The sequence below is a fragment of the Bos indicus x Bos taurus genome, chromosome 9, assembly GCF_003369695.1.
Source record: "Bos indicus x Bos taurus breed Angus x Brahman F1 hybrid chromosome 9, Bos_hybrid_MaternalHap_v2.0, whole genome shotgun sequence".
NCBI lineage: Eukaryota > Metazoa > Chordata > Mammalia > Artiodactyla > Bovidae > Bos > Bos indicus x Bos taurus.
In genome coordinates this window covers 95,719,847-95,746,996 of record NC_040084.1, presented here as the reverse complement: position 1 = coordinate 95,746,996, position 27,150 = coordinate 95,719,847, and the positions used below count along the sequence as shown (strand labels likewise).

The 27,150-nt window shown below is 47.4% G+C and overlaps 1 protein-coding gene across 1 annotated transcript in view; it reads left to right on the top strand.

Moving 5' to 3' along the window:
* TAGAP (T cell activation RhoGTPase activating protein) overlaps positions 1 to 27,150 on the top strand; it is an 88,513-nt gene that overhangs the window by 41,655 nt on the left and 19,708 nt on the right. Inside the window, exon 4 of the mRNA XM_027551957.1 lies at positions 9,898 to 10,068. Coding sequence (XP_027407758.1) covers positions 9,898 to 10,068 — 171 coding nt within the window. The remainder of the gene's footprint in view (positions 1 to 9,897; positions 10,069 to 27,150) is intronic.

Genomic DNA, 27,150 nt, shown 5'->3' with positions numbered 1-27,150 from the left:
GAGAAGGGCGTTTGGTCCGGAGGGTCAGAGGGTGGGCGGCCACAGAGTGGTGGGCTCTGCATTCTAAAGGCCTGGAAAACCCATGGTTTACCACGGAAACCATGACAGGACTTTAGATTAACACCCGCCCTCCATTCCTCCCCCGGGGCCCCCTCGAGTGAAAGGACAGAGGCCCCCAGCGCCCGCGGAGAGAAGCCCACTCTGTGGTTTGGCTTTTCCTGTCCTCCCACTCGCTGCAGAGTGGGCCGAGCTGCTGTTGCTCAGGGACCACTTCCCTCGGAGCTCGCAGGCAGCAGAACCTGCAAGGCCAGCGCCTCTGACGGGGCCCCTGAGGCCCCAGCAGAAGCCAAGACACTTTCTGTGTCCGCCAACACCTCTCCCTTCTCTTCTGAGTCCAGGAATCTCACCTCTAATTGCTTTTGAGAAAAAAAAAAGCCCCCATGGCAGCATCATTTCCCCGCAATAACCACATCTTCAAAGGAAGTATGGTCCTACTTTGATAAACACCAAAAGGTGCCCTAAGAGCCATAGATCTGGGAAGTGTTTCCTTTAAGCACAGACTGTAAACTGCGTCTTTGTGCGCAGTGATCCCTGAAGGTTTCAGCGTTAGAATCCTGTCCATTTCCCTTCCTCGGCTCTTCTCACATCAGCTCTTCACACCCTTCTCTGCCTCTCGAGTGCTGGCCCAAAAGGAAGCTCCCATGGAGATCATGGTAGTTCCACGGACCAGACAGGACCTTATTTGACTTGAGCTGGAGGCATTAAGTGGTTAATTTGATTCCCAAAGCAAGAAGTTGCTATCGCAAATAAATTAATGACTCATTCTCATGGATGGGCTTGGAGGCGCTGGGAATGGATTAATGTTTTTTATTATCAACAAGCTTTTGTTAAACTTAACCCTGTGTCAGACGCTATGCTGGTCCCTGGGTGCTCTGTCCATTCCATCTGGAAGGGCAATTGATCTAAATAAATAACAAGAGTTCAGGTCTCAAAAATCAGCTGGACTCAGAATCCTCTTCAGTGTAAGCTTTGAAAGGTGTCCTGTAGTTGTTGAAATTGAAACTGCGGTGTTTATTCAGGGAGATGGTATTGTCTGTGCAGAAGGCAAAAGATCGATTTGGCATCAGAAGACCCGGGTTTCTGTCTCAGCTCTCCTGTGTGTTAGCCGTCAGGTTTTAGCAAAGTCCTTGCACCTTGGTTTCCTCATGAGAGCACCTCCTCGGTGAACCAGAGCTGGAATTAAATGAGACAGTGTGTGCAAAGCGTGCCGTGCAAACTCAGCTTCAACACAGGCTGATTCTTTCATAGGCTTTACACATGAGGTCATTAAAACTTTACAGAGTCGTGTTTAAAAGTTGTTTTATAGGACCGCTGGCAATGCTTCCAAGCATGTTCACAGACTCAGTAGATTTCAAGGTTGAACAATAACATTCCAACCCAAACAACAAAATTCTGGGCAGCCAAAATTCAAGGAGGAAATGATAAGAAGATAGGGAAAATGTGGAAATGATAAAAAAAAAAAAAAAAAAAAAGGAAGGATGTGAGACAGAGGGACAAGAGAAAGGATGTATATGTGGTTACATCTGACTCTTTGTGACCCCATGGACTGTAGCCCACTGGGGTCCTCTGTCCTTGGGATTCTCCAGGCAAGAATACTGGAATGGGTTCCCGTGCCCTCCTCCAGGGAATCTCCCCAACCCAGGGATCATCCCTTATGTCTCCTGCATTGGCAGGCGGGTCCTTTGCCACTAGCACCACCTGGGAAGCCTAAGAAAAGACGCGAGGGAAGCGTAGTAGGCGGGAGAGAGGCCAGGGAGAAATCCAGCCTCCCCGAGCAGAGGATGGGGACCTAGAAGAAGTGAGGGATGTGGAGGCTGGGGTACCCGATGGCTTCATGCAGGAAGGGAACCGTGGTTCCTCAACCCAATAAGATCTTGGCCATCTCAGTGTCTTTGCATTTGCTCCTCCCTTTCTCTGGAACATTCTTCCAACCTCAGCCAGTCACTCCCCTCACTCGTAACAATACCCTCATTCCCCCGCTAAAGTCTTCAGTTCTCGGCTGAGTTGTCTCTTTTGCAGAGATGTCTTCTCTACCACTTTGCCTGACATCACTTGACTAAATGAATGAGTAAATGGCAGGAAAAAGTTGCATAAGCAGATGGAGAGCCTGGGGTCTCGGATGCTGAATTTCAGGTAGTTTAGCACCTACTACTGTGATCAGCATTGCTGTTACTTTTTAACAAAGTGTCAAGTATCTTCATAAATGATGAAGAATTCAAATACCCATAGATTGAAGAAAAAACAAGTCTGATGCAGTGTTTTCATCTCCAGTGAGCTCCAGTGAAGGTAGAGGTTTTGTTTATTCCCTGACACATCAACACTTAGTATAGTTCCTGACATATGGCTGGCACTTATAAAAAATTGACTGAACAGAGGAAGTTCAGTTCAGTTCAGTTCAGTTCATGTCCGACTCTTTGCAACCCCATGGACCATAGCACTCCAGGCCTCCCTGCCCATCACCAACTCCCGGAATTTACCCAAATTCATGTCCATTGAGTTGGCAATGCCATCAAACCATCTCATCCTCTCTTGCCCCATTCTACTGCCTTCAATCTTTCCCAGCATCAGGGTCTTTTCCAATGAGTCAACTCTTTGCATCAGGTGACCAAAGTACTGGAGTTTCAGCTTCAACATCAGTCCTTCCAATGAACACCCAGGACTGATCTCCTTTAGGATGGACTGTTTGGATCTCCTTGTTTTAGTAAAACACTGTGGCACTTTGGCCCCAGTCGGTTGCTTCTGCTGTTCCTTTTCTAGCTTCACAAGGAAATCACAGCAGAGTCGATGCCAAAGTTGAGTGGCTGGGATAGAGCTAGAACCAGGAGCCAGCCACCCTGTTCCCTCTCATGTCACTTAACTGCTGAGTGTGTGACCAGGAGCCAAGCAGAGCCCTGCATCAATAATGTGAATGTAGCTTTTCCTTTCTTCAGATGACTTTGATCCCTTCAAAGGATCACAGTGTACTCACAGATTAGTTAAAATTACTGTTAGTACTAAATTTTTATCATCCAAATGTAGACATCATTTTATTTACATTTTCTTTGTTGAATTGCTTTTATCCCCCCCCCCTTTTTTTTTCCTCTTGTGAAAAGAAGGAAAAAGCAACAGAAAAGCACTTCGTGGAATGTTAGAGCTGCCTCTACCTGGCAACAAAAACAGAATTTGCCTTTTGTGAAAATGTGAGACGGTTCTGGAGAAGATAATAAATGATGCTCCATCAAAATATGTCTCACCAGAATTCACCCTTTACCATGTTTGGTTTTGTTTTTAATTATCCTTTCTCTCTCTTCCCTTCCACAACCCTTGAGGAATTTCTGTGCTGGATTCTTAACTCTTGAGTCTTTGCAAATTTGAAATCTTCAGGAGTGTTACAGTGTTAGGTGTACATATCTCATTTCCTGCTTTCTACTAGAACTTTGATTTTGTTCAGGAATCTGCTCCACCCACTAAGCCCATGTTTCTTTAAAAAAAAAACTTAGCTGTTTGTTTATTGTAGGCTGCATCACACCACATGCAGGGTCTTAGTTCGATGACCAGGGATCAAACTCATGCCCCTTGTACTGGAAGCACAGTCTTAACCACTGGACTGCCAGGGAAGTTCCAAGCCCATATGTCTAAGAGGAAGCTGAACCACCCTCAGTTTAATTGGGGTGGACTTGACCAGTCTAAAGCCTTTCTCTCCTTTTTGTGAGTGACTGGCCCGAGGATAGACATACAGGCCTGTGACTCCATTTTGCTCTATGAGATGAGGCATCTGGTTAAAGATACCTCTAGATGCTTTACCAGAAGCCTCTAGAAAACACCAAACGGCTCCATAGGGATATTCCCATAAGCAGTATCATCTATTGCAAACAACCTTTTCTAAAACTATATTCAGAATCCAAATTACAATAGGAAACAAGTTACCAAAAGGGGCAGTTAGTAAATATAAACAATATTTTCACATCAAAAACTGGAGGACATAAAACAATCTAAACATATTTAAAATACAAGGAAACACTGTGAAGGGAAAATATAGATTAAAAATTCAATTTATGCAAGTGAAATAAAAATAATGGATATGAAGCCTCAAAAGGTAGGCTTAATAGAAAGTTACACACAGTTGAAAGAAAGATTAATGAATTAGAATATAGAACTAAGGAAATCACTTAGCATGTGGTTCAGAAAGAAATTGTGAAGTAGAAAAGGTACAGGATAGAATGAGAAAGGCTAACATGCCTAATTAGAGTTCTAGAACAAGAAGATAAAGAAAAAATTAGAGACTGTAGTCAGCCAATAAGTGTCTGAAATTTTTCCAGAAGAGAGAAAAAATATGAGTCTTCAAGTTGTATGAGTCTACTGAATCTAGGATAGTATATGGTAGTAAAACTGCAGAATATCAAAGATAAAGGTAAAAAGAAAAATCAGAAAGTTATTTAAAAAAAAAACCAGACAAGTTACAAAGGAATAATTAAACTGACGGTGGATTTCTAAGAAGCAATAATAGATGCCAGGACCATAAATAATACCTTTTATAATAAATACTCAGGGAATAACAGTTATCATCACAGGAATCTTATTTCTAGCTAAATTACCATTCAAAGTTAAAAGTTAAATACAGATAATTTCAGACATATGAAGTCTAACAGTTGAGCCCCCACAGAGTCTTGCTGACAAAAATTACTGAAAGGTATACTCCTTCAGCAAGAAGGATATTGAGTCCAAGAGGAAAGATGGAGCTCCCAAAACACACTAGTGGCCAAAGAAATCCATCAAATGCACTGTCGAGTCTAAATAGTTGCTGTACAGATAATTGTAATAGCTAACTGAATGTGTGAAACTAAAGTCAACATGGACCCTGCATAACAGATGATAATATCATAAAAGATGGAAGAGAAGCTCAGATGTTAAGTCATTTTTGACTTGTTCAAGAAAAGAATAGACATGCCAATCATCTCTAGATTTCGTTAGAAAAACATAAGGTCAAGTTTAAATTTTAAGAGGTAGTGGATGATGGCTAAAATAAATTTTTAATATATGCTTTCCAAACAATTATACGGGAAATAAGGAAGTGAAAGAAAATCTGATCCATTCAGTATCAGCCAGGAAGGGAGGAGCAAAAGAAACAGAGCTATAAGATACAGACAGGAGCTGTAGTTATTCCTCAAATTCAGCCACAGTCCCGCCTAAATATCATGTAACCTGTAGACTGAATTGGAAAGTTGGTTTCCAATAACACCATTCAAAGTCTTAAAGAGAAGGACAGAGAAGAAGAAATATGTTAGCATATGCACACACATGCACACAGAAGGAGCACATAAAAAATAGACATAGCTCCAGCAGCCCCCTCTCCCTCTAACTGGTTGAGACATAGAACTTCCTTCCCCCACAGCTCATTCTGTGCTTCCTCCAGCCTCAGCCAGGCTTCCTTCAGGCTTCAGCTGATTGAAGTTCTCTATCTGATGCAGTGACTCAGCCCCTCATTCCAAAGGGGTCTGGACCCTCACTGCCCTCTCTCTCTTTTTTTTAGTTGCTATAGTTTTCCACTGGACATAGAAGTACTAAAGAACAACTCCAAATGCTCTGGGTTCCAAGTAGAGCTCCCCCCGACCCCCGTGGTGTTGAGCAAACGAATTTCCTCTCAGTGACTGACCCAGCCCAGCCTGGCAGGGGTAATGGGGCTACCACATGATTCTTGTGACATCAGATGTGTGGAGTTTTTCCACCAGCTGGGCACCTACAGTTCACATCAATCCTGACTATAACTGGAATTAGTGCAGACTGAAGCTCATTCGGTAAAGAATCTCTGCCTGCAATGCAGAAGACCTAGGTTTGATCCCTGGGTCAGGAAGATCCCCTGGAGAAGGAAATGACCCACTCCAGTTTTCTTGCCTGGAGAATCCCATGGACAGAGGAGCCTGGGTTGCAAAGAGTCAGACACGACTACGCATTCACATGCACAGATGAGAAGGTCCACGGGACGAGATCCAAACGAGTCCTGAGCACAGAAGCATGTGTCTCTGTGGGGTTGGGATGCACCATCCTCCCAGCTTGTGGGTGTGCTCACCAACCTGTAAGCTTTCCAGACGCCATATTTTTGAGGGTTTTGTGGAGGCTTCATCATATAGGCATGATCAATCACTATCTCAAGCTCCATCTTCCTCCCCTTCTCAGTGGATGAAAGTGTGAGCCCGAAAGCTCCATGTTTCTGATTATGGCTTAGTCTTTCTGGTAACCAGTATCCCCAGAAGCTATCCTGGAGTCCACCCAGAGTGACTTGAGGCACTCTTATCACCCAGGAAAGTCCAAGGAACCCTGTCGGGAGCCAGGATCAAAGACTGAAAGTTAAAATAGTCTCCTAAATGCTCTTAGCACTTAAGAAATTACAAAGATGTCAGAAGCTGTGTGCCAGGAACTGGGAGCAGAGACCTGGAGACAGATTTTCAGCGATTCTTTTCCTTTTGGTTCTGTGGTACCTGGCAGCCCCTCTGGTCAGACGGCCATCTCAAGTGCCAATTCAGCCGGTCCCCTGGGGACACATTCCTCCCTTATAACACAGTCTCCTAGAATGCCTTAAGTTTGGGGGCAAGAGGAAGAAGCAAGAGAGTCTAGACGTGTTATCAGATGTAGTCTTGAGATTCCTGGCCCATGGGTACTGGCTAAGGCAGAAACGGCGTGGCTTGAAGAAACCCAGTGGACTAGCACAATCATGTCCATTAACTGAGAAGGTGAATCCAGTTCACTTGGCTCTCCTTTTCTCCCCAGCTCCATAGGCATTCCCCATGTTGCTTCACCAGCCTCGCCTAATTCGACCTTGTAGGTGATCCACATTTGTAATCTCCCTAGCCTGGGGCACTGGGAGCTTTGACCTCTCTGAATTTCTCAGCCTCTCACCAGACAGCATAGCCATCCAGGCTACCAGCTCGTCTCGGCAGAGAGAGGACCTCTCGTGGCACAGTCCCCTACTCTGAGGATACAGAAGCTTGTCCTCGGAGTAGCAGGGCTGTCCTTCCAGGAGTTGGGGAAAGCAGCTCTTCCAGGGCCCTGAGCTGCCCATCAGTTTAAGACACAGCACAACATATTGAGTCCACTCTACCCGGTCTCGTCACCCTGAGTGAGACAAGACCTCGGGCACTTCAGAGAGCTTGGCCACACCACCCGGCAGGCACAGGCCCCTCCCGGAAAGGCCCTGCCCTTGTCCTCCTCCGATTGGACTCCGTTGCTTTAACAACCACATAGCAAGTGTAGCCGCAAACAAGATGGTAGTCTCCTAGGTCACTTCTGACACCCATGTCACTACTTTGCAATCATATTTCACAGTTTATGTTTTCATCTGCTGTCTTGGCAAAAATAGAAACAAAGTCCAAAAAAAAAAAAATCCAAGGGCTGACTTGGTGGGCATTAAACACCCTACTCTGTCTCCCAGGAGAAAAAAACACTGACCATTTATTGATTCGCATTTTCCTTCATGTGAGCAGAAAATGTAACATCTTGGTGGGTTGAAGTGTCCTTGTGCCCCGCCATCAACTGAGTTTGTAGAAAAGGGAGAAGTCGTATATTTGGCTTGTAGTTTGCATAGTCACCCACAGGGAAGCCAAAACGAGGCAGACCAACACAAAGCCAGGCTGCCTCCATCGTGACGAAATGGGAAAACACCGGCAGGTGTTGGCAGGGGGTAAAGCAGGAGCTGGGAGAGCAGCTGTCAGGTGTCAACAGCATAGCTTTTAAAGTTTCAAGTCATAGAGGAATCGGGCTGTCTCTGGAGTGTGAGCGCCGTCCCAGTGTGTCTTGTTGACAGGCCAGAGATGCACTGCTTGCAGTGTGTGCTAAGTCACTTCAGTTGTGTCTGACTCTCTGCGACCCCATGGACCGTAGCCCGCCAGGCTCTCTGTCCATGAGATTCTCCAGGCAAGAATACTGGAGTGGGTTGCCATGCCCTCCTCCAGGGGATCTTCCAGACCTGGGGACCGAACCCACATCTTTTTACATCTCCTGCATTGGCAGGCAGGTTCTTTACCACTAGCGCCATCTGGGAAGTCCTGTGCTTCTTGCAAAGAGCATGCCAAGACAATCTTCTTGGCAAAAAAAACGTGCTGGGGGAGAAGATGCTGAAGACAGCCGTTATATCAAAGTCTGGTCCTTCGTGTGCTCTGGCTCTCACAAAAATAGGTTTAGGAGGAAGACGCCAATGTCTGTTTTCTCCCCAAGATCAGTCTGTTATCTCCCAGTGAGGGTGACATCTTTAAGGAGAATGAATTTACACGATGATTTAAAAAAAAAAAAAATCACAGAAAAATTCAGGGCAGCATCTTCCTTGGGACCTGAGGGTGCTGCCAGCCTCTTGCCCTGAATCTCTGCATGCAGATAACCAGAGGTACCCTGGTGGCAATGTGAGAGATGGGAACTAAATGCAACCATAGTTCTTGTTTATTATTTCAAGCAGAAAATTATTGCAAATATATATATTTAGGACTGACAGGTCAGCCTGCCCCACAGAGTAACTGGACTTGGTCCAGATGGCCAGCACAAGGCCTTATGTTAATCCCTGGAAAAATGAGAGAACTGCTACAGTGACCTTGTCCCTGCCCTCTCCCCTGTCCTCCACCTCTCCCTCCCCGCCAATCAGAAGCCCTCCCCGTGCCTGCTATCATCAAAGTTTGCTGTTCTGTGTTAGCACTGCCACGTGCCTCTGAGATGCTTGAAATGTTTTGAAAATATGCTGCGGTTAAGTGATACTTATGGGCCTGTGTTTTGCACTGGCTATTATTCTTATTATTCAGTTGCGAGCTACATCCAGATAAAGTGGTCCTCCCCTCCTAAATCAGGGACGGTGAAGACCACTGCCCACCCTTGGGTCTCAGCTTCACGCCCCCACTGCCAAAGTCATGGTTCTTTTCTGCCCCCAGTTCTCCTGGTGAATTGCAGCTAGGAGCTTCATAAAAAACAGAGCTTGATAAGGGTCCAGAAGTCCAGACATATCTTGCTTTTAGGCTGAGTGTTCCCTGCGTGTCCAGAATGTGTTTTCTCCCATGCCTTACAATAATTATGTTGTGGTACATGGAGTGGCCACTAAGATTGAAAGGGAGACTTTCAAGCTTGTTCTTGTCAAGAGGGAATGTCTTAACACTAGACTGTGCTTTATTCATCCTTCAAAGTGCCTGCTGGATTCCAATTCTTTTTGTAATTTTTTTCTTTTCATTATTAAGTGCCTACTATCTGCCTGGCCTTAAGCTTTTCTTTTGATCTACCGTGTGGTGCTTTTTATTTATACTAACAACACAGCTGGGACTCTCTTAAAATGAGGCAGGAGGAAATGTCGTTTGACATGTTCTGCTGACTTTTGGTGCTTGCCACAGAGAGCGATGAAGACAAAAATCCCCATCTGTTATCATGGCTTTTATTATCAAAATGCTTGGCCACTGAGAATGTCATTGTATGAGTTGGGGGCTGAGATGGGAATGGCACCCACTCAACTCTACTAAAGACGCTGTATCTCTGGTTCTGTGCCAAACCTCCAACACAAGCCTACTCTCCGCTTGGAACTGGGGACTTGGGGGAATTTCAAGGCATATGTGCCAGTGGGTGCCTTGTCGAATCAGGCCCACTGACAGCTGCTTCCTCAGAGATGATCCACAGAAAGTTTTGCTAGTGCTCAATCTTTCTGAGTACTGTCTGGATACTGGATGGCTGGCTAACCAAATGACAGGGATGGATAACAAAGAAGGCGAGAGGACCCCGCCTCTGAACTGGGGCTGCTCAGGTCTTACAAGGCCGCTGGCTTAACCTGAAGCACGTCCACAGTAGCACTCCCGAGTCAAACAGAGAAGACAAACCAGATTCTCACTTGCTTTTATCCAGGTCTTCCACGAGCTACAGATTCGAACAGAAGCTGCCGCTCTCCGAGTTGGGGGTGGTCTCCTGTGACAGTGAGGAAGAGGTGGACAAAGATGAGGCTGGCCGCCTCACCCCCAGGGGAGGAAACACCATCTTCTTTACGATGGCCTCGAAGCCTTGTGTCACCGAGTTTCCGTAAGTGCCACCAAGTTCAGCAACAGGTTTTCAACCCTAAGATCCACAGGAAGGCCCTGGTCCTTTAATAAACTCACAGCTGTTACAGCAAATCAGAATGTGAAAATTTGTCCCCTCCAGAAGCAACCAGGGGCGATCTGCATTATTATTGGCAGAGGGCTGCCTCAGAGTGTGTTTTGGCTTTTTCCTGCATTTCATCCAAATCAATGCTTTTAAAGAAATAAGGTTGTGAGCAAAGATGAGAAAGGAAGAGAGACAGCTGAGTGCTGGTCATTCACTACCGATTCGAGGACTCAGGCTACCAGTTAGGTTTATTTCCCTCAAAAAGATTTTTTACACAAATAATAGTACTTCTTTTCGTTAAAGCATGTTTGTGAGCCGGGAGCCCCATGAGTGAGTGTATCATATAGGAGGTTCAGTGAGGGAACAAAAGCGGCTCGCTGTCCCAGTCTTTCATGAGAAGACTCAGAGCAAGCTTAGTTTTCTGCTCACAGCAGGGTTGATGGGGGTGTTAATTTCCTTATTACACACCATCCTCTCCAAATGCCTTTATGCGTCACGGGATTCTCACATATATCAAAGCGCTGCAAGGATTATGATACAAGCATAAGCATTATTATGACTGTTCCTTCTTGACATTGGGAACGAGTGTCCATGTCAGCTGTGTCAAGAGACTGAAGCCTCAGGAAGGGCAAGACTCATTCCTTCCGTGGGCCTAGAAGGTAGCCTAGAAAAGGCCCACTTTGTCTCCCGCATGCTCCACTTTGTCCCCCACGTGCTCCACATGTCTCCCGCGTGCTCCACGTGTCACCCACATGCTCCACGTGTCTGTCTCCCACGTGCTCTGTGTCTCCCGCATGCCCCGTTGACCCTCACAATCCACACGCAGTGCTGGGTGTCCTTGAATCGTCACCCCACACAGAATCGGGTAGCCCAGCCCACGGTTTGCTATTGGCCTCTGAGCCTGGCACATGATAGCACTCAAAAAATTAGTGTTGAAGTGAATTGGATCGTCCTGCTCTTCTCTCTACACCATCTTCATCTGCACTCACCATCCAAACTCAGCTGTGCCCTCGGTTGGCTGGCAGGAGCCATCTGACTTAGAGACCCAGGTGAACGGCGCTCAGGGCAGATGGGGTAAGTAAAGTCTCAGGCTTTATACACACATTCACCAAAACCAGATTTCGAATAAGGAACTCTGGACACCTGGAGAGAGCTTGTGTGTGGGACCCTCAGTGCTCAACAGCAGTCTGTCCTTCCTTGTCTGGACAGTGCCTGACTCAGGTTCTAACTCAGGCTCGCCAGCCTGAGAAGCCTGCACGTGTGCTCAGTCGCTTCAGTTGTGTCCGACTCTCTGTGACCCCATGGATGGTAGCCCACCAGGATGCTGTGTCCATGGGGATTCTCCAGGCAAGAATACTGGAGCGGGTTGCCATTTCCTCCTCCAGGGGATCTTCTGGACCCAGGGATCAAACCGGGGTCTGTTAACGTCTCCTGCATGGGCAGGCAAGGTACTTTACCACTCATGTCGCCTGGGAAGCCCAAGCTCTGTGGGACTTGGAAATGGCTGGAATCTGAAGCCAAGGAGACCTCGGTTAGAATCCCGGGCCTGTCTTTTCCTGCCTATTTTCTGTGGCAGATCCTCCCACATTCCCCAGCCTTGGTTCCCTCACCTGGACAGGAGATGACCTTAGCTGCTGGATGGAATCGTGTGGACGGGGAAGGGGTTGCTACACACGCAGTTTGGAGGATTGAGAAATGAGGCTGCTCAGATGACATCCTGCACACTCAGCAGGCGCCTGGATACCTACGCCAGCCTCTCACTGTTTTTTCTTGGTGGGGAAAATCTGAGTCAGGGAATATGGGCTTCTTTGCCAGGATGGTTGATAAGATTGGAATCATCCCTCAAAGCGTCTGATCTCAGCCACTCGGGGGTGACTTCAGAAACTTTCTAACAAACCTCCCTACTTGTTTCAGCTTGTTCTGACAAACCACTTAGTGGCCCAGTATGGAGTCCAAGTGAGTGATATAGAGCAGGCACACACCTGCAAAAGGGTCAAGAAGAGGGTTCCCTTTGCAGCTTTGGAAGGGACTGTTTGCACCCAAGAAGTACGGTCACGTAAGACAGAGAGGTCCACTGGGCATCTCTGTGAGGGAACTGGATCCTGCCAACTTTGTAGCCAGAGGCTCGGGGCTTGCGCAGGAAATGGCTGGTGTTACATCACCCTCCTTTACTTGCTACAGTCCTCTAGAAAAGTGGCTTATGTCTTATCCTTGCAGGAGGTAACTGTGGTCCTATAAACTTTACAGGAGTAGCTCACATGTATAAGGTAGGAGCCAAATGTTTCTGGTACACAATCTTGGGAGGAGTCTTCGGAGAATAGTAACAGCCAGCAGTTACTTCGCGCTCACTACTCGCCCAGCTCTGTTGTAATCACTTGACATACAATAAATCACCCATTTCCCTTCTGACACACAAGCCCGAGTCTCCGATGAGGTAAGAGTCTTTCAAACCGGGCTTCACAGACGGATTTTCTTTTTCCAAAATAGTTTCCTCTAAGTCATACACAAAACTGTTTCTCTTACTAATGTTGGAAGTCCCATGCCATCCTCTATCAGGTGACCACGAGGTCCCCTGTGTCATGCTGGACTAGGTGCCCGAGGATGGACGTGCCCTTCAACCAGCTCCTGCAGTGTGGTCACCAGGATATTATGGAATCTTACCTGCTCTCTTTCGTTTGCCCAGAAGAACTCTATTTATTGATGTAATACCCCTGTGGGTCAACCTGCAAATGCAATGCTTCTTTTTATGAAAAGGAAGTTTCCAGATACCATGTTGTTATGAAAATTAAATGAGGAAATACACGAAAGCCTCCTAGCCCAGAGCCTGTCACATAGCTGTGCTCAATGAAAGTCAAGGATTTCACAGCAGTAATACAGAGGAACTTTCCAACCAAAGGAGACAGCGTATGCGAAGGGAGAGGCTGAGTGATCGGAGAACTACAAGGATGTACTGGTCAGCTCCAGCTGTGTAACAAAGTGCCCCAGACTACAGGGCTCAAACAACAGAGAGTTACTGTTGCACAGTTCTGGAAGCTTGAAGGTCAAGATCAAGGTGTTGGCAGGGTGGCTCCTTCTGAGGGCTAAGGGTCTGCAGTGGGAGAGTTGATGAGGGGCAGGGCAGGCCAAACAAACAGATAAGACAAAATGACCAGAGACCAAATCCTTAAGGGCATTAGAAGATACTCAGCGACTATCAATATGTCATCGGTACTGGGCTAAGGAAATTCACAGGTAGATAAGGTGTGACCTCTGACCCCAAGGAGCTGTAAGCCTGGTGAAGTCAGGCCCTGATGAGATCATCCGAGTGGTGGGTTGAGTTGACAGTGAGGATGATGGAGAGCACCAGGAAGGAGCACCTCACCCAGTGCTTGCCTGGCGTGGACCAGAGAGACGGGGTGAGGACACCCCAAAGTCCTGAAGCAACCGAGTCCTCAGAGCTGGGCCAGAACTGGGCTGTCCCCCTGCTGTGGGGGGACGAGCAGCCACAGAGGCTAGGCTTTACTGAAGCCATGCCGGTCCCTTCAGGGGTGTGTGCTGCTCTGTGCTCACACCCTCACACGCACTGCCCAACTCTGCAGGAGGCACACCCGGACACCCAGGGATAATCAAGCTGGATCTGGTAGGAGGACGCAGCCATGGATGTGAGAAGTGAAACATGGAGGCAAATTGATGGGTCTCAAGAAGGAATCCTAGAAAACCTAGACAGCAAATTAAAAAGCAGAAACATCACTTGGTCAACAAAGGTCAGTCTAGTCAAAGCTATGGTTTTTCCAATAGTCATGTATGGATGTGAGAGTTGGGCCATAAAGAAAGATGAGCGCCGAAAAATTGATGCTTTTGAACTGTGGTGTTGGAGAAGACTCTTGAGAGTCCCTTGGACTGCAAGGAGAGCCAACCAGTCCATCCTAAAGGAGATCAGTCCTGAATATTCATTGGAAGGACTAATGCTGAAGCTGAAGCTCCAGTATTTTAGCCACCTGATGCGAAGAGCTGACTCACTGGAAAAGACCCTGATGCTGGGAAAGATTGAGGGCAAAAGGAGAAGGGGACGACAGAGGATGAGATGGTTGGATGGCATCACCAATTCAGTGGACATGAGTTTGAGCAAATTCCAAGAGATAATGAAGGACAAGAAAGCCTGGCGTGCTGCAGTCCATGGAGTCGCAAAGAGTCAGACATGACTTAGTGACTAAACAACAAGAAAGAAAGAATCAGGTGGGATGGTGGGCGCATCTTGGTTTCCTGAGGCTGCAGTTACAGATCAGCACAGACCCGGGGGCTTGAAACAACAGATATTTAGCTTCTCGCTGTTCTGGAGGCCAGAGTCCAAAGCTGCAGCATCGGCAGGGTGGATTGCATCTGCACACTCAGGAAGAGCCGCTCCAGCTGCCCTCCTGACTCTGGGATGCAGAGTTCCAGGCATGAGTTCAGCCTCTGCCTCCGTCCTCACACGGCCTCTCTTATGAGGACGCCCTTCACTGGATTTAGGGCCCACCCTACTCTGGGGTGATCTCACCTCCAAAACCCTTACCTGAGTTACATTTGCAGAGACTGTTTTCCGTACGAGGTCACATGCACAGGTGCAGGGGGTTAGGACTTAAGACTGCTGGGAGAGGGGCCACAGTTCAACCCACTGCAGGCAGTTAACCTCAAGTCCAGAGAAGGAGGGTAGGATTTGCTTTCCTGTTGCTTTTTTTTAACCTTTTATTTTGTATTGGGATACAGACGATTAACACACAGCGTTGTGATAATTTCAGGTGAACACCAAAGGGACTCAGCCAGACCTGAACAGGTATCCGTTCTCCTGCAAACTTGCCTCCTACCCAGGCTGTCACATGACATTGAGCAGAGCTCCGTGAAAATGGGGAGGATTTGGGTTGGGGGGCCAGTAGCATCTGAGCTGAGCCTTGCAGGGAGAGGCAGGTTGGACCTTCGAGAGGAGGGAAGGCAGTTTCAACAGAGGGAAGAGAAGTGAGGACTCAGAGACAGAGCACCGTCCCGCACAGAGCAGCAGCCATGCCGGAGGAGGGGTGACCTGGGTCCTGCCTCTGTCTTTCTTGCTGTTTTGAAAGTTCCCTCCATCACAGCCACGGCCACTACCGCAACCCAACACTGAGCTCAGCCACGTGGCGGGAGGTATCAATGAGGAATGCCCCCTCCCCCGTCCCCACGGGGCGGTGCCCGCTTGGCCTGCCCTGGACCACTCTGCTCCAGGTCCCCCACAAACGTTTGTGCTCAGTCACGAGTGTCCAAAGAAACCTGGGTGACCCGCAGAATAAGCATCTCCCGGCACCCCAGCTTGACGAGGTACTTTGATAGTGAAAAGGTGTTATTTGTATTGAGAAAAATAACCCTTGGTATCTGAAGGAGAAGACTACAAAAGCTCCATGAGATTTTAAGGAAGAGGGTAACGATTCCTACCTGGTGATTGTGGCAAGGCGCTTATTGGCTAGTCTGCAAAACGCCTAGCCCGTAGGAAGACCCTGGCAGTGGCAGGAAAGCAACCACCGGCGGAGTCTGGAAGACTGTCTTGGGCTCTCACTTGTTGTTGAGTCTGTTCACTAGAAAGGCTTTAGGGACGCTGGCCCCGTAGGAGGCAGAGTGGGGCGCGTTGGGTGGAAAGGCACCATGTGACCTCACTCTGAAAGGGCTCAGCTGTCAGCCTGAGGGATCGTTGCTTTATCCTCCAGCTAAGGGGACCTCTGGAGAAGGAAACGGCAACCCACTCCAGTATTCTTGTCTAGAGGACAAGAGGAGGAGCCTGGTGGGCTGCTGTCTATGGGGTCACACAGAGTCAGACATGACTAAAGCGACATAGCATGCATGCATGCATTGGAGAAGGAAATGGCAACCCACTCCAGTATTCTTGCCTGGAGAATCCCAGGGACTGCGGAGCCTGGTGGGCTGCCATCTATGGGGTCGCCAGAGTCAGACACGACTGAAGCAACTTAGCAGCAGCAGCAGCAGCAAGGAAAAGCTGCCTACATGCTTAGTTGTGTCCGACTCTTGGCAACCCTTTGGACTGTAACCCTCCAGGCTCTGTCCATGGGGTTTTTCTAGGCAAGAATACTGGAGCAGGTTGCCATTTCCTCCTCCAAGGGATCTTCCCAACCCAGGGATTGAACAATGTGTCTCCTGTGTTTCCTGCATTGCTAGGCAGAGTCTTCACCAGCTGAGCCTTAGGGGAAGCCCAAGGGAAAGCTAGTCCTTAACCATCAGCAAGGTCAGTGTTTTGTGCTAGATTAAAACAACAGAATGGGAAAGACTAGAGATCTTTTCAAGAAAATTAGAGATACTAAGGGAACATTTCATGCAAAGATGGGCTCAATAAAGGACAGAAATGCATGGACCTAACAGAAGCAGAAGATATTAAGAAGAGGTGGCAAGAATACACAGAAGAACTGTACAAAAAAGAGCTTCACGACCCAGATAATCACAATGGTGTAATCATTCACCTAGAGCCAGACATCCTGAAATGTGAAGTCAAGTGGGCCTTAGGAAGCATCACTACGAACAAAGCTAGTAGAGGTGATGGAATTCCAGTTGAGCTATTTCAAATCCTGAAAGATGATGCTGTGAAAGTGCTGCACTCAATATGCCAGCACATTTGGAAAACTCAGCAGTGGCCACAGGACTGGAAAAGGTCAGTTTTCATTCCAATCCCAAAGAAAGACAATGCCAAAGAATGCTCAAACTACCACACAATTGCAGTCATCTCACACGCTAGTAAAGTAATGCTCAAAATTCTCCAAGCCAGGCTTCAGCAGTACATGAACCATGAACTTCCTGATGTTCAAGCTGGTTTTAGAAAAGGCAGAGGAACCAGAGATCAAATTGCCAACATCCACTGGATCATCAAAAAAGCAAGAGAGTTCCAGAAAAACGTCTATTTCTGCTTTATTGACTATGCCAAAGCCTTTGACTGTGTGGATCACAATAAACTGTGGAAAATTCTGAAAGAGATGGGAATACCAGACCACCTGACCTGCCTCTTGAGAAGCCTATATCCAGGTCAGGAAGCAACAGTTAGAACTGGACAGGGAACAACAGACTGGTTCCAAATAGGAAAAGGAGTACGTCAAGGCTGTATACTGTCACCCTGCTTATTTATCTTATATGCAGAGTACATCATGAGAAACGCTGGGCTGCAAGAAGCACAAGCTGGAATCAAGATTGCCAGGAGAAATATCAATCACCTCAGATATGCAGATGACACCACCCTTATGGCAGAAAGTGAAGAGGAACTAAAAAGCCTCTTGATGAAAGTGAAAGAGGAGAGTGAAAAAGTTGGCTTAAAGCTCAACATTCAGAAAACGAAGATCATGGCATCTGGTTCCATCACTTCATGGCAGATAGATGGGGAAACAGTGGAAACAGTGTCAGACTTTATTTTTGGGGGCTCCAAAATCACTGCAGATGGTGATTGCAGCCATGAAATTAAAAGATGCTTACTCCTTGGAAGGAAAGTTATGACCAACCTAGATAGCATATTCAAAAGCAGAGACATTACTTTGCCAACAAAGGTCCGTCTAGTCAAGGCTATGGTTTTTCCAGTGGTCACATATGGATGTGAGAGTTGGACTGTGAAGAAAGCTGAGCGCCAAAGAATTGATGCTTTTGAACTGTGGTGTTGGAGAAGACTCGTGAGAGTCTCTTGGACTGCAAGGAGATCCAACCAGTCCATCCTAAAGGAGATCAGCCCTGGGTGTTCATTGGAAGGACTGATGCTGAAGCTGAAACTCCAATACTTTGGCCACCTCGTGCAAAGAGTTGACTCATTGGAAAAGACCCTGATGCTGGGAAGGATTGGGGGCAGGAGGAGAAGGGGCGACAGAGGATGAGATGGCTGGATGACATCACTGACTCAGTGGATGTGAGTTTGAGTGAACTCCAGGAGTTGGTGATGGACAGGGAGGCCTGGCGAGCTGCGATTCATGGGGTCGCAAAGAGTCGAATACGACTGAACTGAACTGAAAACAAAGCAAAGGGCTAACAGTTGTCTGATGCTCTGGGGCAGGCTCAGTGAGTGTTAGGTCGCTGGCCTCTTTTTCTGCTCCCTTCAGGGTAATTCAGGACTATCCAGAATGCTATTATCTAACTAACTGGAGACACATTTCTTTTGCCTGCAAAAGATCGGGTTGATACAGTCTTTAGAAAGTTGTGTTTGTGAGATGAGCCGTCAGTCCTGGCTGTCAAGAGAATCCTTTTCAACCAGTCATTTAGCTGCTAGTTATTTTGTAACCCACTTGCGCTCTTACTGTTAAAAATTTGTTAATTTCTTAATTAAAAAAAAAAAGACTTGTAAAAAGAAAAAACCCCCCATTGAGTCAGATTGAGTTAACTCTGCCCTGGGCATTTCCATCCCTTGACACTGAGCTTCTTAGCAACAGCCAGGGGTGGGGCTTTTTGGCAAATGCTGTTTATTCACCTTTCAAAGAGACACTCATTGCAAGCAAATTTAAAAGGAAATTCCTGTAAAAGCTTTTTTTTTTTTTTTTTTCAATGATAGTCTTTTGTTTTTTTCTCTTGCCCATAACTTTCTGGAAAATTCTACTTTGGGCTGAATCTTCTCATTATTGTTTTCAGTATAAATTTGTTTTGTTTTTCATTAATGGAAAGTTCGAGGGGTGAGGGAAAATCCCTTCAGTAGCTTTTGAGTTATAAGATTATGAAAAATTTACTTTTTCCAATTAAAAGAAATCTTTGGACTTTTTCTTCATCAAAGCTTTTACCGGTGAGGACTGCTGTTAGACTCTAAGCAGGGGTTTGCAACACTGACTTCAGCTTGGAACTCCTTGAGGGGCTTTTAAGGTACGGATACCTGAGTCCAAAGATTCCAGAGGAGTTGACTGGGTCCAGCCGGTGCCCTGGGATCATTCCAGGGGCCCCTGGGTGGCTCTGACGTCCAGGCAGCCTTGAGCAGCGCTGTTCTAAGACACAGCCACCCTGACAGGCAACCTCGAAAAAGGATGCAGCGGTCTGCAGATTCCAGAAGGGAGAGCCAGTTCTCACTCAGAGTAGTTTTCTTCCTGTTAAGAAAAAACTAGTTATACTATGTGAAACATAAAGCTCTGAGGAAGACGTGAAGGAATGAAAGCCTTTCTTTTCCCCCGTAGCATCACTAATGACCACGGGCACGGCACCCCACTTCCTGTTGGTTGGGGGGAGGCGGGCTCATTCATTAAAACTAGCAGTGAGGAATCCCCCGAGCAGCTTCAGACAAGGTATTTCTCTCCGGGCTTGTGGGCACCAGTGGATGAGAGAGGGGCTCCGGGGAACCAGCCAAAAGGCTTCCTGGCCCTGTGGCCACTTCCTCCCTCTGTTCAGGGAGCTCTGCCTGAGCTCTTGTAGATATTTTCTACAGAGTCTGTCTACTGGGACAGCCGAAATAGACTTCTCTCCACTGGTCATGCTATTAGTGGGACTTTCAAGGCAGACCGCAGAGAAAACCAGACTCAGTACTGTGTAGGAAGTACCTTCTCCCTTCCCATAAAGGCCCCCAGGCGGGAATTTGACCCCGCTTCCTCCTCCTCCCTCCTGACTCCAGGCCAACACTTGGATGAACCCAGCTAGTGATTCTGCCACCACGTGAGGACCTCCATCAGCTTCAGCTGCAGAGTCAAGGCCATGCATGCTCTATACTCACAATGTCCCTTAGAGGAATTTATTTTTTCCACCAGCCTTAACTGGATGCCCCTACATGCCAGGCAATGTGGAGAGAGTATTGCTCTTGTAATGAGACACAGCCCCCTGCCCTGACAGAGACAGAAGCAAAGCACTGCCTGAGATGTCCCCCAGGGCCTCCCTATCAGCCTTGTTTGAGCATCAGTCACCTAAAAGTCCTAAGGAAGGGTTTTGATCACCGTGAAGTGTTAACATGCTGACTTTAGAATAACTATAATTTTGTACCAAGTCAAATAGCAGCACAGAGTAGATTAACAATATAGACAAGTGTTGGTGACAAATTCCCAATAAATATGGCTGCACGCATGTTCAGTCACTCAGTTGTGTCCAGCTCCTTGCAACAACCCCACAGACTGTAGCCCACCAGGCTCCTCTGTCCATGGGATTTCCCAGACAAGAATACTGGAGTGGGTTGCCATTTCCTCCTCCAGGGGATCTTCCTGACCCAGGGATCAGATCCATGCCTCCCGTGGCTCCTGCATTGGCAGGCAGTCTCTACCACTGGGCCACCTGGGAAACGCCATAAATATGGAGGAACAACTTAAAACAAGTTATCAGTCACTTAAAGTCTGTGTAATAGGAAGTGACCAACATTCATCTGTTGAGCCACAGACCCCTGGAGACCCGTTGAGAGACACCAGGCAGGCTCCCCAGGAAGACAGTGGGGGACCCTCTGCTGTTTGACGGTGGCAGCCATGCCACAGGGGTCCCCGCGTTCCTCAGGGGACTCGGGCTCCTGTGTTACTCTGGGTCCCAGATTTGGCTTCTTTTTCAGGGGAAGAAGTAAATTCCTTTCTTGAGAAAAAAAGCAGTACAGGAAATATTTATATGTTTTATTCATTTAATGGATTCTGAGCAAAATTTGTAATCTCCATGTCCAGAGATGATTGCTGAGATGCCGTAGAAGCTCCCTTCCTTCCTTAACGTCTTTCAACCCACCATGACTAAAACCAACCAAACAAGCAAAAGTAATGCAGGAAGGCAAACGAACCACAAAATCAAAACCCACAGGAAGGGAGGTATCCCGCTCAGGACTCAAAGGACACAGGCGGCCTGCACCCAGGCTGCTCGTGCCAGCCTCTGCCTGGAGGACTCTTGTCTGCAGGAGTCGATGTCTTTCATCTTTGGCCATTCTCGTTGACAGTTCCGGTGGCGGGATTTCCATGTTACGTTGTCCCACTGTTTGTTCCTGGGTGGACCTTGCATGTTTTCTTTTTGAAACCCTGTCTGCCCCTCCCTCCACGGCCAGCAGGAAGGTAGCACCTCCTGCAGCGATGGCTCCAGCCCTTCTCGGGAGCGAGGAGAAGGCCACGGGAGCCCCTCTGGCTGGCTCCAGAAGCACTCCGCTGTGGAGGATGAGCAAAGATCGGCTAGACAAATTTGGGAGGCATTCCCTCAGACTCGAGTGTTGAATAGATTCCATAGCACAGTCCGTTGAGTTTGTAGATTAATTCCCGTTGTTGGATTTAGGCAAACATCCTCTATCCTGCTCTCAGAGTCCCTAGTTATCTATAGAATTCCCCTCCTCAGTTAAGAAATGTCTCACATATTTATCTGGTAGCCTGGCTTTTTCTGTGAAATGCTTCCAATTAGAGAAAATGGGAACTGAGTGACTTTTGTTTAAGGAAGTCCCATCTGCCTGATCACATTCAGGAGAGTTTGAGAAGGAGAAGGAAGAGAAGAACCGCCAAAATTTCCTCTTCGGTGATTATTTCTGAATAAGAACTTGAGCAGTCTCACTCAAGAAGGTGGGGTTTTCATCCCAGTTAACTGACGCCCCTCTGGAGAGCCAGAGCCAGCTTACAAGCCCCACCACCCCTGCCCCGGGCCCTCCGGACTTCCTGCCCCTCTCCCAGCTCCTCACTTCCAGTGACTCAGGCTTAAGCGTCTGCTGCTTCAGAGCCACTTGCTTTCCTCTTCCCTTTGTCGTTATCTGTAGACTTTAACATCAGGCAGAGAGCTGATGCTAAGTCCTTAACAGGGAAACAAATGCAGACATCCTTCCTGTCAGTGAAATATATGTCTATGGATTTACACATACACACACGAATCCATATGCCAAATCCTTAACTCGAATGAAGTACCTTAGAACATGACGGTGTCTTGAGGGGCCTGGTGTGAGGTGATTCGGCTAAAATGAGGCTGTTGGGATGCTCTGTGACACAGTAAGAGCCAGTGTCGTTATGGAAAGAGGAGGTTAGGACACCCAGAGAGACCCCAGGGACGTGCACCGCAGAGGAAAGGCCGTGTGAAGGCACCACGGGAAGGTGGCCGCTCTGCAAGCCAAGGAGCGAGGCCTCAAAGAAACCAACCTGCAGACACCTCCATCTTGGCCTGCTAGGCTCTGTGCTTAGTTGCTCAGTTGTGTCTGACTTTGCGAGCCTGTGGACTGTAGCCCGCCAGGCTCCTCTGTCCTTGGGATTCTGCAGGCAAGAATACTGGAGTGGGTTGCCATTTCCTCCTCCAGGGCATCTTCCTGACCCAGGGATTGAACCCAGGTCTCCCACGTTGCAGGCAGATTCTTCACCATCTGAGCCCCCAGGCAAGTTCTAGCCTCTAGAACTGTGACAAATACATTTCAGTTGTTTAAGCCACCCAGTCCGTGGTGTTTTGTCGTGGCAGCACTAGCAGACCAGTGTGTGTGTGTGTGTGTGTGTGTGTGTGTGTTCGTGCACATGCAGGCACATGAGTGTAATATGAGGAGGTAAAATCTGAGTGGTTAGTTAGGAGGCACAGCCTTCTGGTTTAATTACTCCTAGATGCTGAATCACATGAGTATGTTGCCCAGTAGAGGCCCTTTCGAAACTGGCGTGAGAAGCCCCATTCCCCACCCCCGCCCCGGCTCCACCCTCCTGTCCACAAAACCCTAGTGGAGCTGGGGCTCCCCTCCTTCCACTGAAGAACCAGACTGTCTCCACAAGAGCTAGGTTTGAGTTCCCACCATCAGAACCGAGATTATGAATGCTGTCAGCAGTTACTGACTTGGAAAACTGAAGTGATGGGAATGCAACACAATACATGCTCCTTGAGCCTGGGAACCATGTCCTTTTCCCAAACTTTTCAACACCCAGTTAAGCACTTAGCCCACTGACTGACTATAAATAATATCAGAAGTAAATTTACAGAAGTAGTTCAATTCCCGGAGCCCTCAGAGACAATTGTTCTTTTCTGGAATTTGTTTCAACGTATTATTCAAAGTTCTGGCAACTTTAGCCTTCAGTTTTGCATCTGAAAGCTTCCTGGTATATAATTTGTATCCATGGGTACTGATTTTTTTTTAGCATCCTTCACTGGTTGATTTTTATTTTACATCTCTACAGTCTGCTTTAAATTTTGTTATCATGAAAAATGGATCACGCTCAGTGTGAGAAATACCGTATCAGTAGTTCCTGTTTATTGTTGTTGTTATTTAGTCGCTAAGTCATGTCGACTCTTTGGCAACCCCATGGACTGTAGCCCGCCAGGCTCCTCTGTCCATGGGATTCTCCAGGCAGGAATACTGGAGTGGGTTGCCATTTCCTTCTCCAGGGGATCTTCCCAACCCAGGGATCGAACTCGTGTCTCCTTGCATCTCCTGCATGGCAGGCAGGTTCTATACCACTGAGCTCCCAGAGAAGTCCCAATAGGTCATGAAGCTGCTTTAAAATGAAGACTCCGGCTGAGAAAGAGGTTAAATCAGTGCTTTTTAAAATCAGTACTGGCAATGCAACGAAGAGCTGGCCCCATGGCCCTTGTGTAGAAGTCACGAGAACAGTTGCTGGAGTCCCTGTTGGTCTCAGGCTTCTATTCCTGAGTAACAACCACCCCAAAAACAGTCTCTTACACAACAGCAGTTTCTGATTTTCCTGACTGTATTGGCTGGAGCTCCTTTGCTGGTTTCACATGTCCTCACTCAGATGACACCCTTCAGCCGGAGAGTCCCTGCGGTCTATCCTCCGGGAGGCGAGCGTGGCTGCCCACACGGCCATCTCAGAGCCGCATGCAGGAGAGCAAAAGTTGGAGCTTCTGGGCAACTGCAGACCCAGGCTTCAGAAAGCACATGACATCCCTTTTGTCACACCCTACAGGGCAGAGCAAGTCGTGAGAGCAGCTCAGCTTCAGTGGGTGGGGAAGTAGATGCCATCACTTGCTGAGAGCAGCTATACAGAATCCGTGGCCACTTTTGATCAACCGCAAGATTGCAGCAGATCCTGTCACACGAGCTCCCTCCCTCTGTCCCAGAGAACCAGGACAGTGGTTCTCTGGGACTGGTGTTCTTCTGAGAAGGGAAACGGACCCAGCCTCCCGCCCTGCCCAGGAATGCACCTGCTTTTTCGAAGCTTGTCCAGGGCTGGGATTGCAGAAAAGGATCCAGGTGTAGAATTAACAGATCAGTTTACCCCGAAAGCTGTTGCTAAGATCTCTGGACCTCAAGTTTGGCTGCCTATTGCAATTCTCTGTAGAATTCTTTTTTTAATACCGATGTCTGGATCCCATCTTCAGAAATGACAGTTTCACTGGTTGGTATAAGAAGTGGCTTTGGTATTGGGGATTTTTAAAAGCTCCCCCAAGGGATTCTAGTGTGCAGCTAAGTGTGCAAAGGACTGCTGCTTAAACTTGAAACTGCCTTTTCTTGTATGGCAAGAAAGATTCAACTAACGTTTATGTATCCTATCTACCCGGTCATTTGTGATGTGTAAGAGAAAGGACAATGTTATACACACACACACACACACACACACACACACACACACACAGAGCATGTTCTGGTAGATAGCAGTAAAGGAAGCTCTCCTTCAAGTGTTTAGGAATTTGCAGAAGGGCGTCTGTAGATAGCCCAGCCCTCCTAATGAGGAACAGACACCCTGTGGGCAAACAGCCGACTCCAAGGTTCAGAACAAGCCAGTTTAACTTGCGGTCCATTTGGTTTCCTTAACCCAGGGCCACTGGAAGTGAGTCACCAACAGGTGATTACCACATTTATGTGAAAAAAAGTAAAATCAGCAAAGCTTCTGTTTCATTCGATTTTAGGCCTCTAGGTGAATCAACAGTGGCTGTCATCTCTCTGGCGGTCTATTAAAGGTTCTTGGGATTATTCTGGATACCAGAGGTTGCACAATTCCTTTGGAGTAGCCCCTGCCCCAGAGTCTCATCTGGAAGAACAACATCGAGCATAGCAACAAGGATCCGAGATACATTCAGTATCTGACAAAGCAGAAGTGTCACTTTTGACTGGGGAAGCTGTCATTTTTCTCATTCTTACAAACGTTTTTGAACTTCCTACTGGGCCCCCGGGGGCTGTCTCAGGGTGTCAGAATGAATTTCTCTGTTGTAAGGACCTGCAGGCTCATTTCAGGGGCAAGACAAATCCTTGCAAGCCAGCAAAGTGCTGGGATTGTGGAATAGCCCAGTGATTATAAAGATGTCTCCAATGCCCAGGATGCAGGAGTAAACACATTTACCTTTTCCTGACACTTCTCTCGGAGGCTTCCCAAGTATGGTCTGCAGCCCAGTCTGGGACTGTTGGGGGATGTATGGTTCCTGGGCCTTTCCCCAGACCTGCTGAGTCAGAGGCGCTAGGTTCAAGGCCCATAGTCAGGGTTTTAATGTGTCCTCCAGGTGATGCTGGGCTGAGCTGATAGCTCAGCTGGTAGCTCAGCTGATAAAGAATCTGCCTGCAATGCAGGAGACCCTGGTTTGATTCCTGGGTTAGGAGGATCCCCTGGAGAAGGGATAGGCTACCCACTCCAGTATTCTTGGGCTTCCCTGGTGGCTCAGACAGTAAAGAATCGGCCTGCAATGCGGGAGACCTGGGTTCAGTCCCTGGGCTGGGAAGAACCTCCAGAGGAGGCTATGGCAACCCATGGAGAAGGAAATGGCAATCCACTCCAGTATTCTTGCCTGCAGAATTCCTGGCAGGCTACAGTCCACGGGATCACAGAGTCGGACACGACTGACTAACACACACCAGGTGATGCTGATAAGTGCTCAAATTTGAGCAACACTATTTGGCAAAATTTGGGGGGGAAAAACGTTGCTTTTTGAGATTTACTGAACTTCTCACAAAATATACATCTCAGAGAAATGGCATTTGGGCTCAGTTTTGCCATCAACATATATAAAATTTAGGACAGATACAAGAACAGTTTTTTAAAAATATGTGGTTATTAGCATTTTGTATAATGTTTTATGGCCCAAAGGCAGGAGGCAAAACCTTGGAATTCTTTTATCTGTAGGAAAAACCCAGGAGTCACGGGCTACAAAGAACACAGCAGAGCCCTGGTTCAGTTCATCCACTCCCAGAAGGGGAGAGCTAAGCAATTAAGAATATCAACAGTGTGTACTGGTGACCACACACTCTCCCATGGCTTAGTGTAAATGTGTTCTTCTTCTTTCAATCCATTTCCTCATCCCCCTTCCTCTAAGGGAGGTTATCAGGCTTACCAGAATCATCATGGATTCCTCTTGACCCCTCTGCCCAAAGGCTCTTCCTGTTTAGTCACTCAGTCGTGTCCGACTCTTTGTGACCCCATGGACTGTAGCCCACCAGGTTCCTCTGTCCTTGGGATTTCCCAGGCAAGAATACTGGAGTGCATTGCCATTTCCTACTCCATCTGAGCAACATCCTGAGATCTAAATCAGAACCAGTCTGGACTGGAGCATCTGAGAGGCTCCCATTACCAAGGGAAAAGAGGCACTCATGGTCCTGGCCACTAAGGGGTGGTCGGTGGCTGAACCTGAAAACAGGGAGACCAAGCCATCCTTCGATCACAGAGCCCTCATCACTGACAGCTTCGCTCAGGCTAGGTTGGAGCTCGCATAGAAACCCCTGCCTCTTGTGGGAGCTTCAACCACACTGCCCTACTTATGGCCACAGCACCCTGAACCCCCAGCCCCGGGAGTTGACGCCACCTTCAGAGGCCTTTCCCAGGAGACTTTCTCTGGAGACACCAAATAAGGCATAGTGGCTGAGAAAAGGACCACACAGATTCAAAGTGACAAATACTTTTTAAAAATTTAAGCAGGGAGGTAAAAACCCTGGATAATTTTTTTCATGTGACATATGAAAAAAGCATTGCGTTCAAAAAAAAAATCAAAGAAAACTAGAAGAAATATCTCTTTAAAAGGTATTTTGGAAACTTAGGCTAACTAAACATTTTTCCACAGTTACTACTTTTTTAGTTCGATTTTGTTTTTTTTTTTTTTAATGCCGCACATGAGTTTTGCAGACTGCTAACAAAGAACCTCAATTGTCATAATTTTCTCTGTTTTTCTTCAAAAAATCTGCTGAATTATGCTGTAGTTAAATGATGCTCAGGATTGCCAACTTACCCTTTTTTGACATCGTGTTTTCTT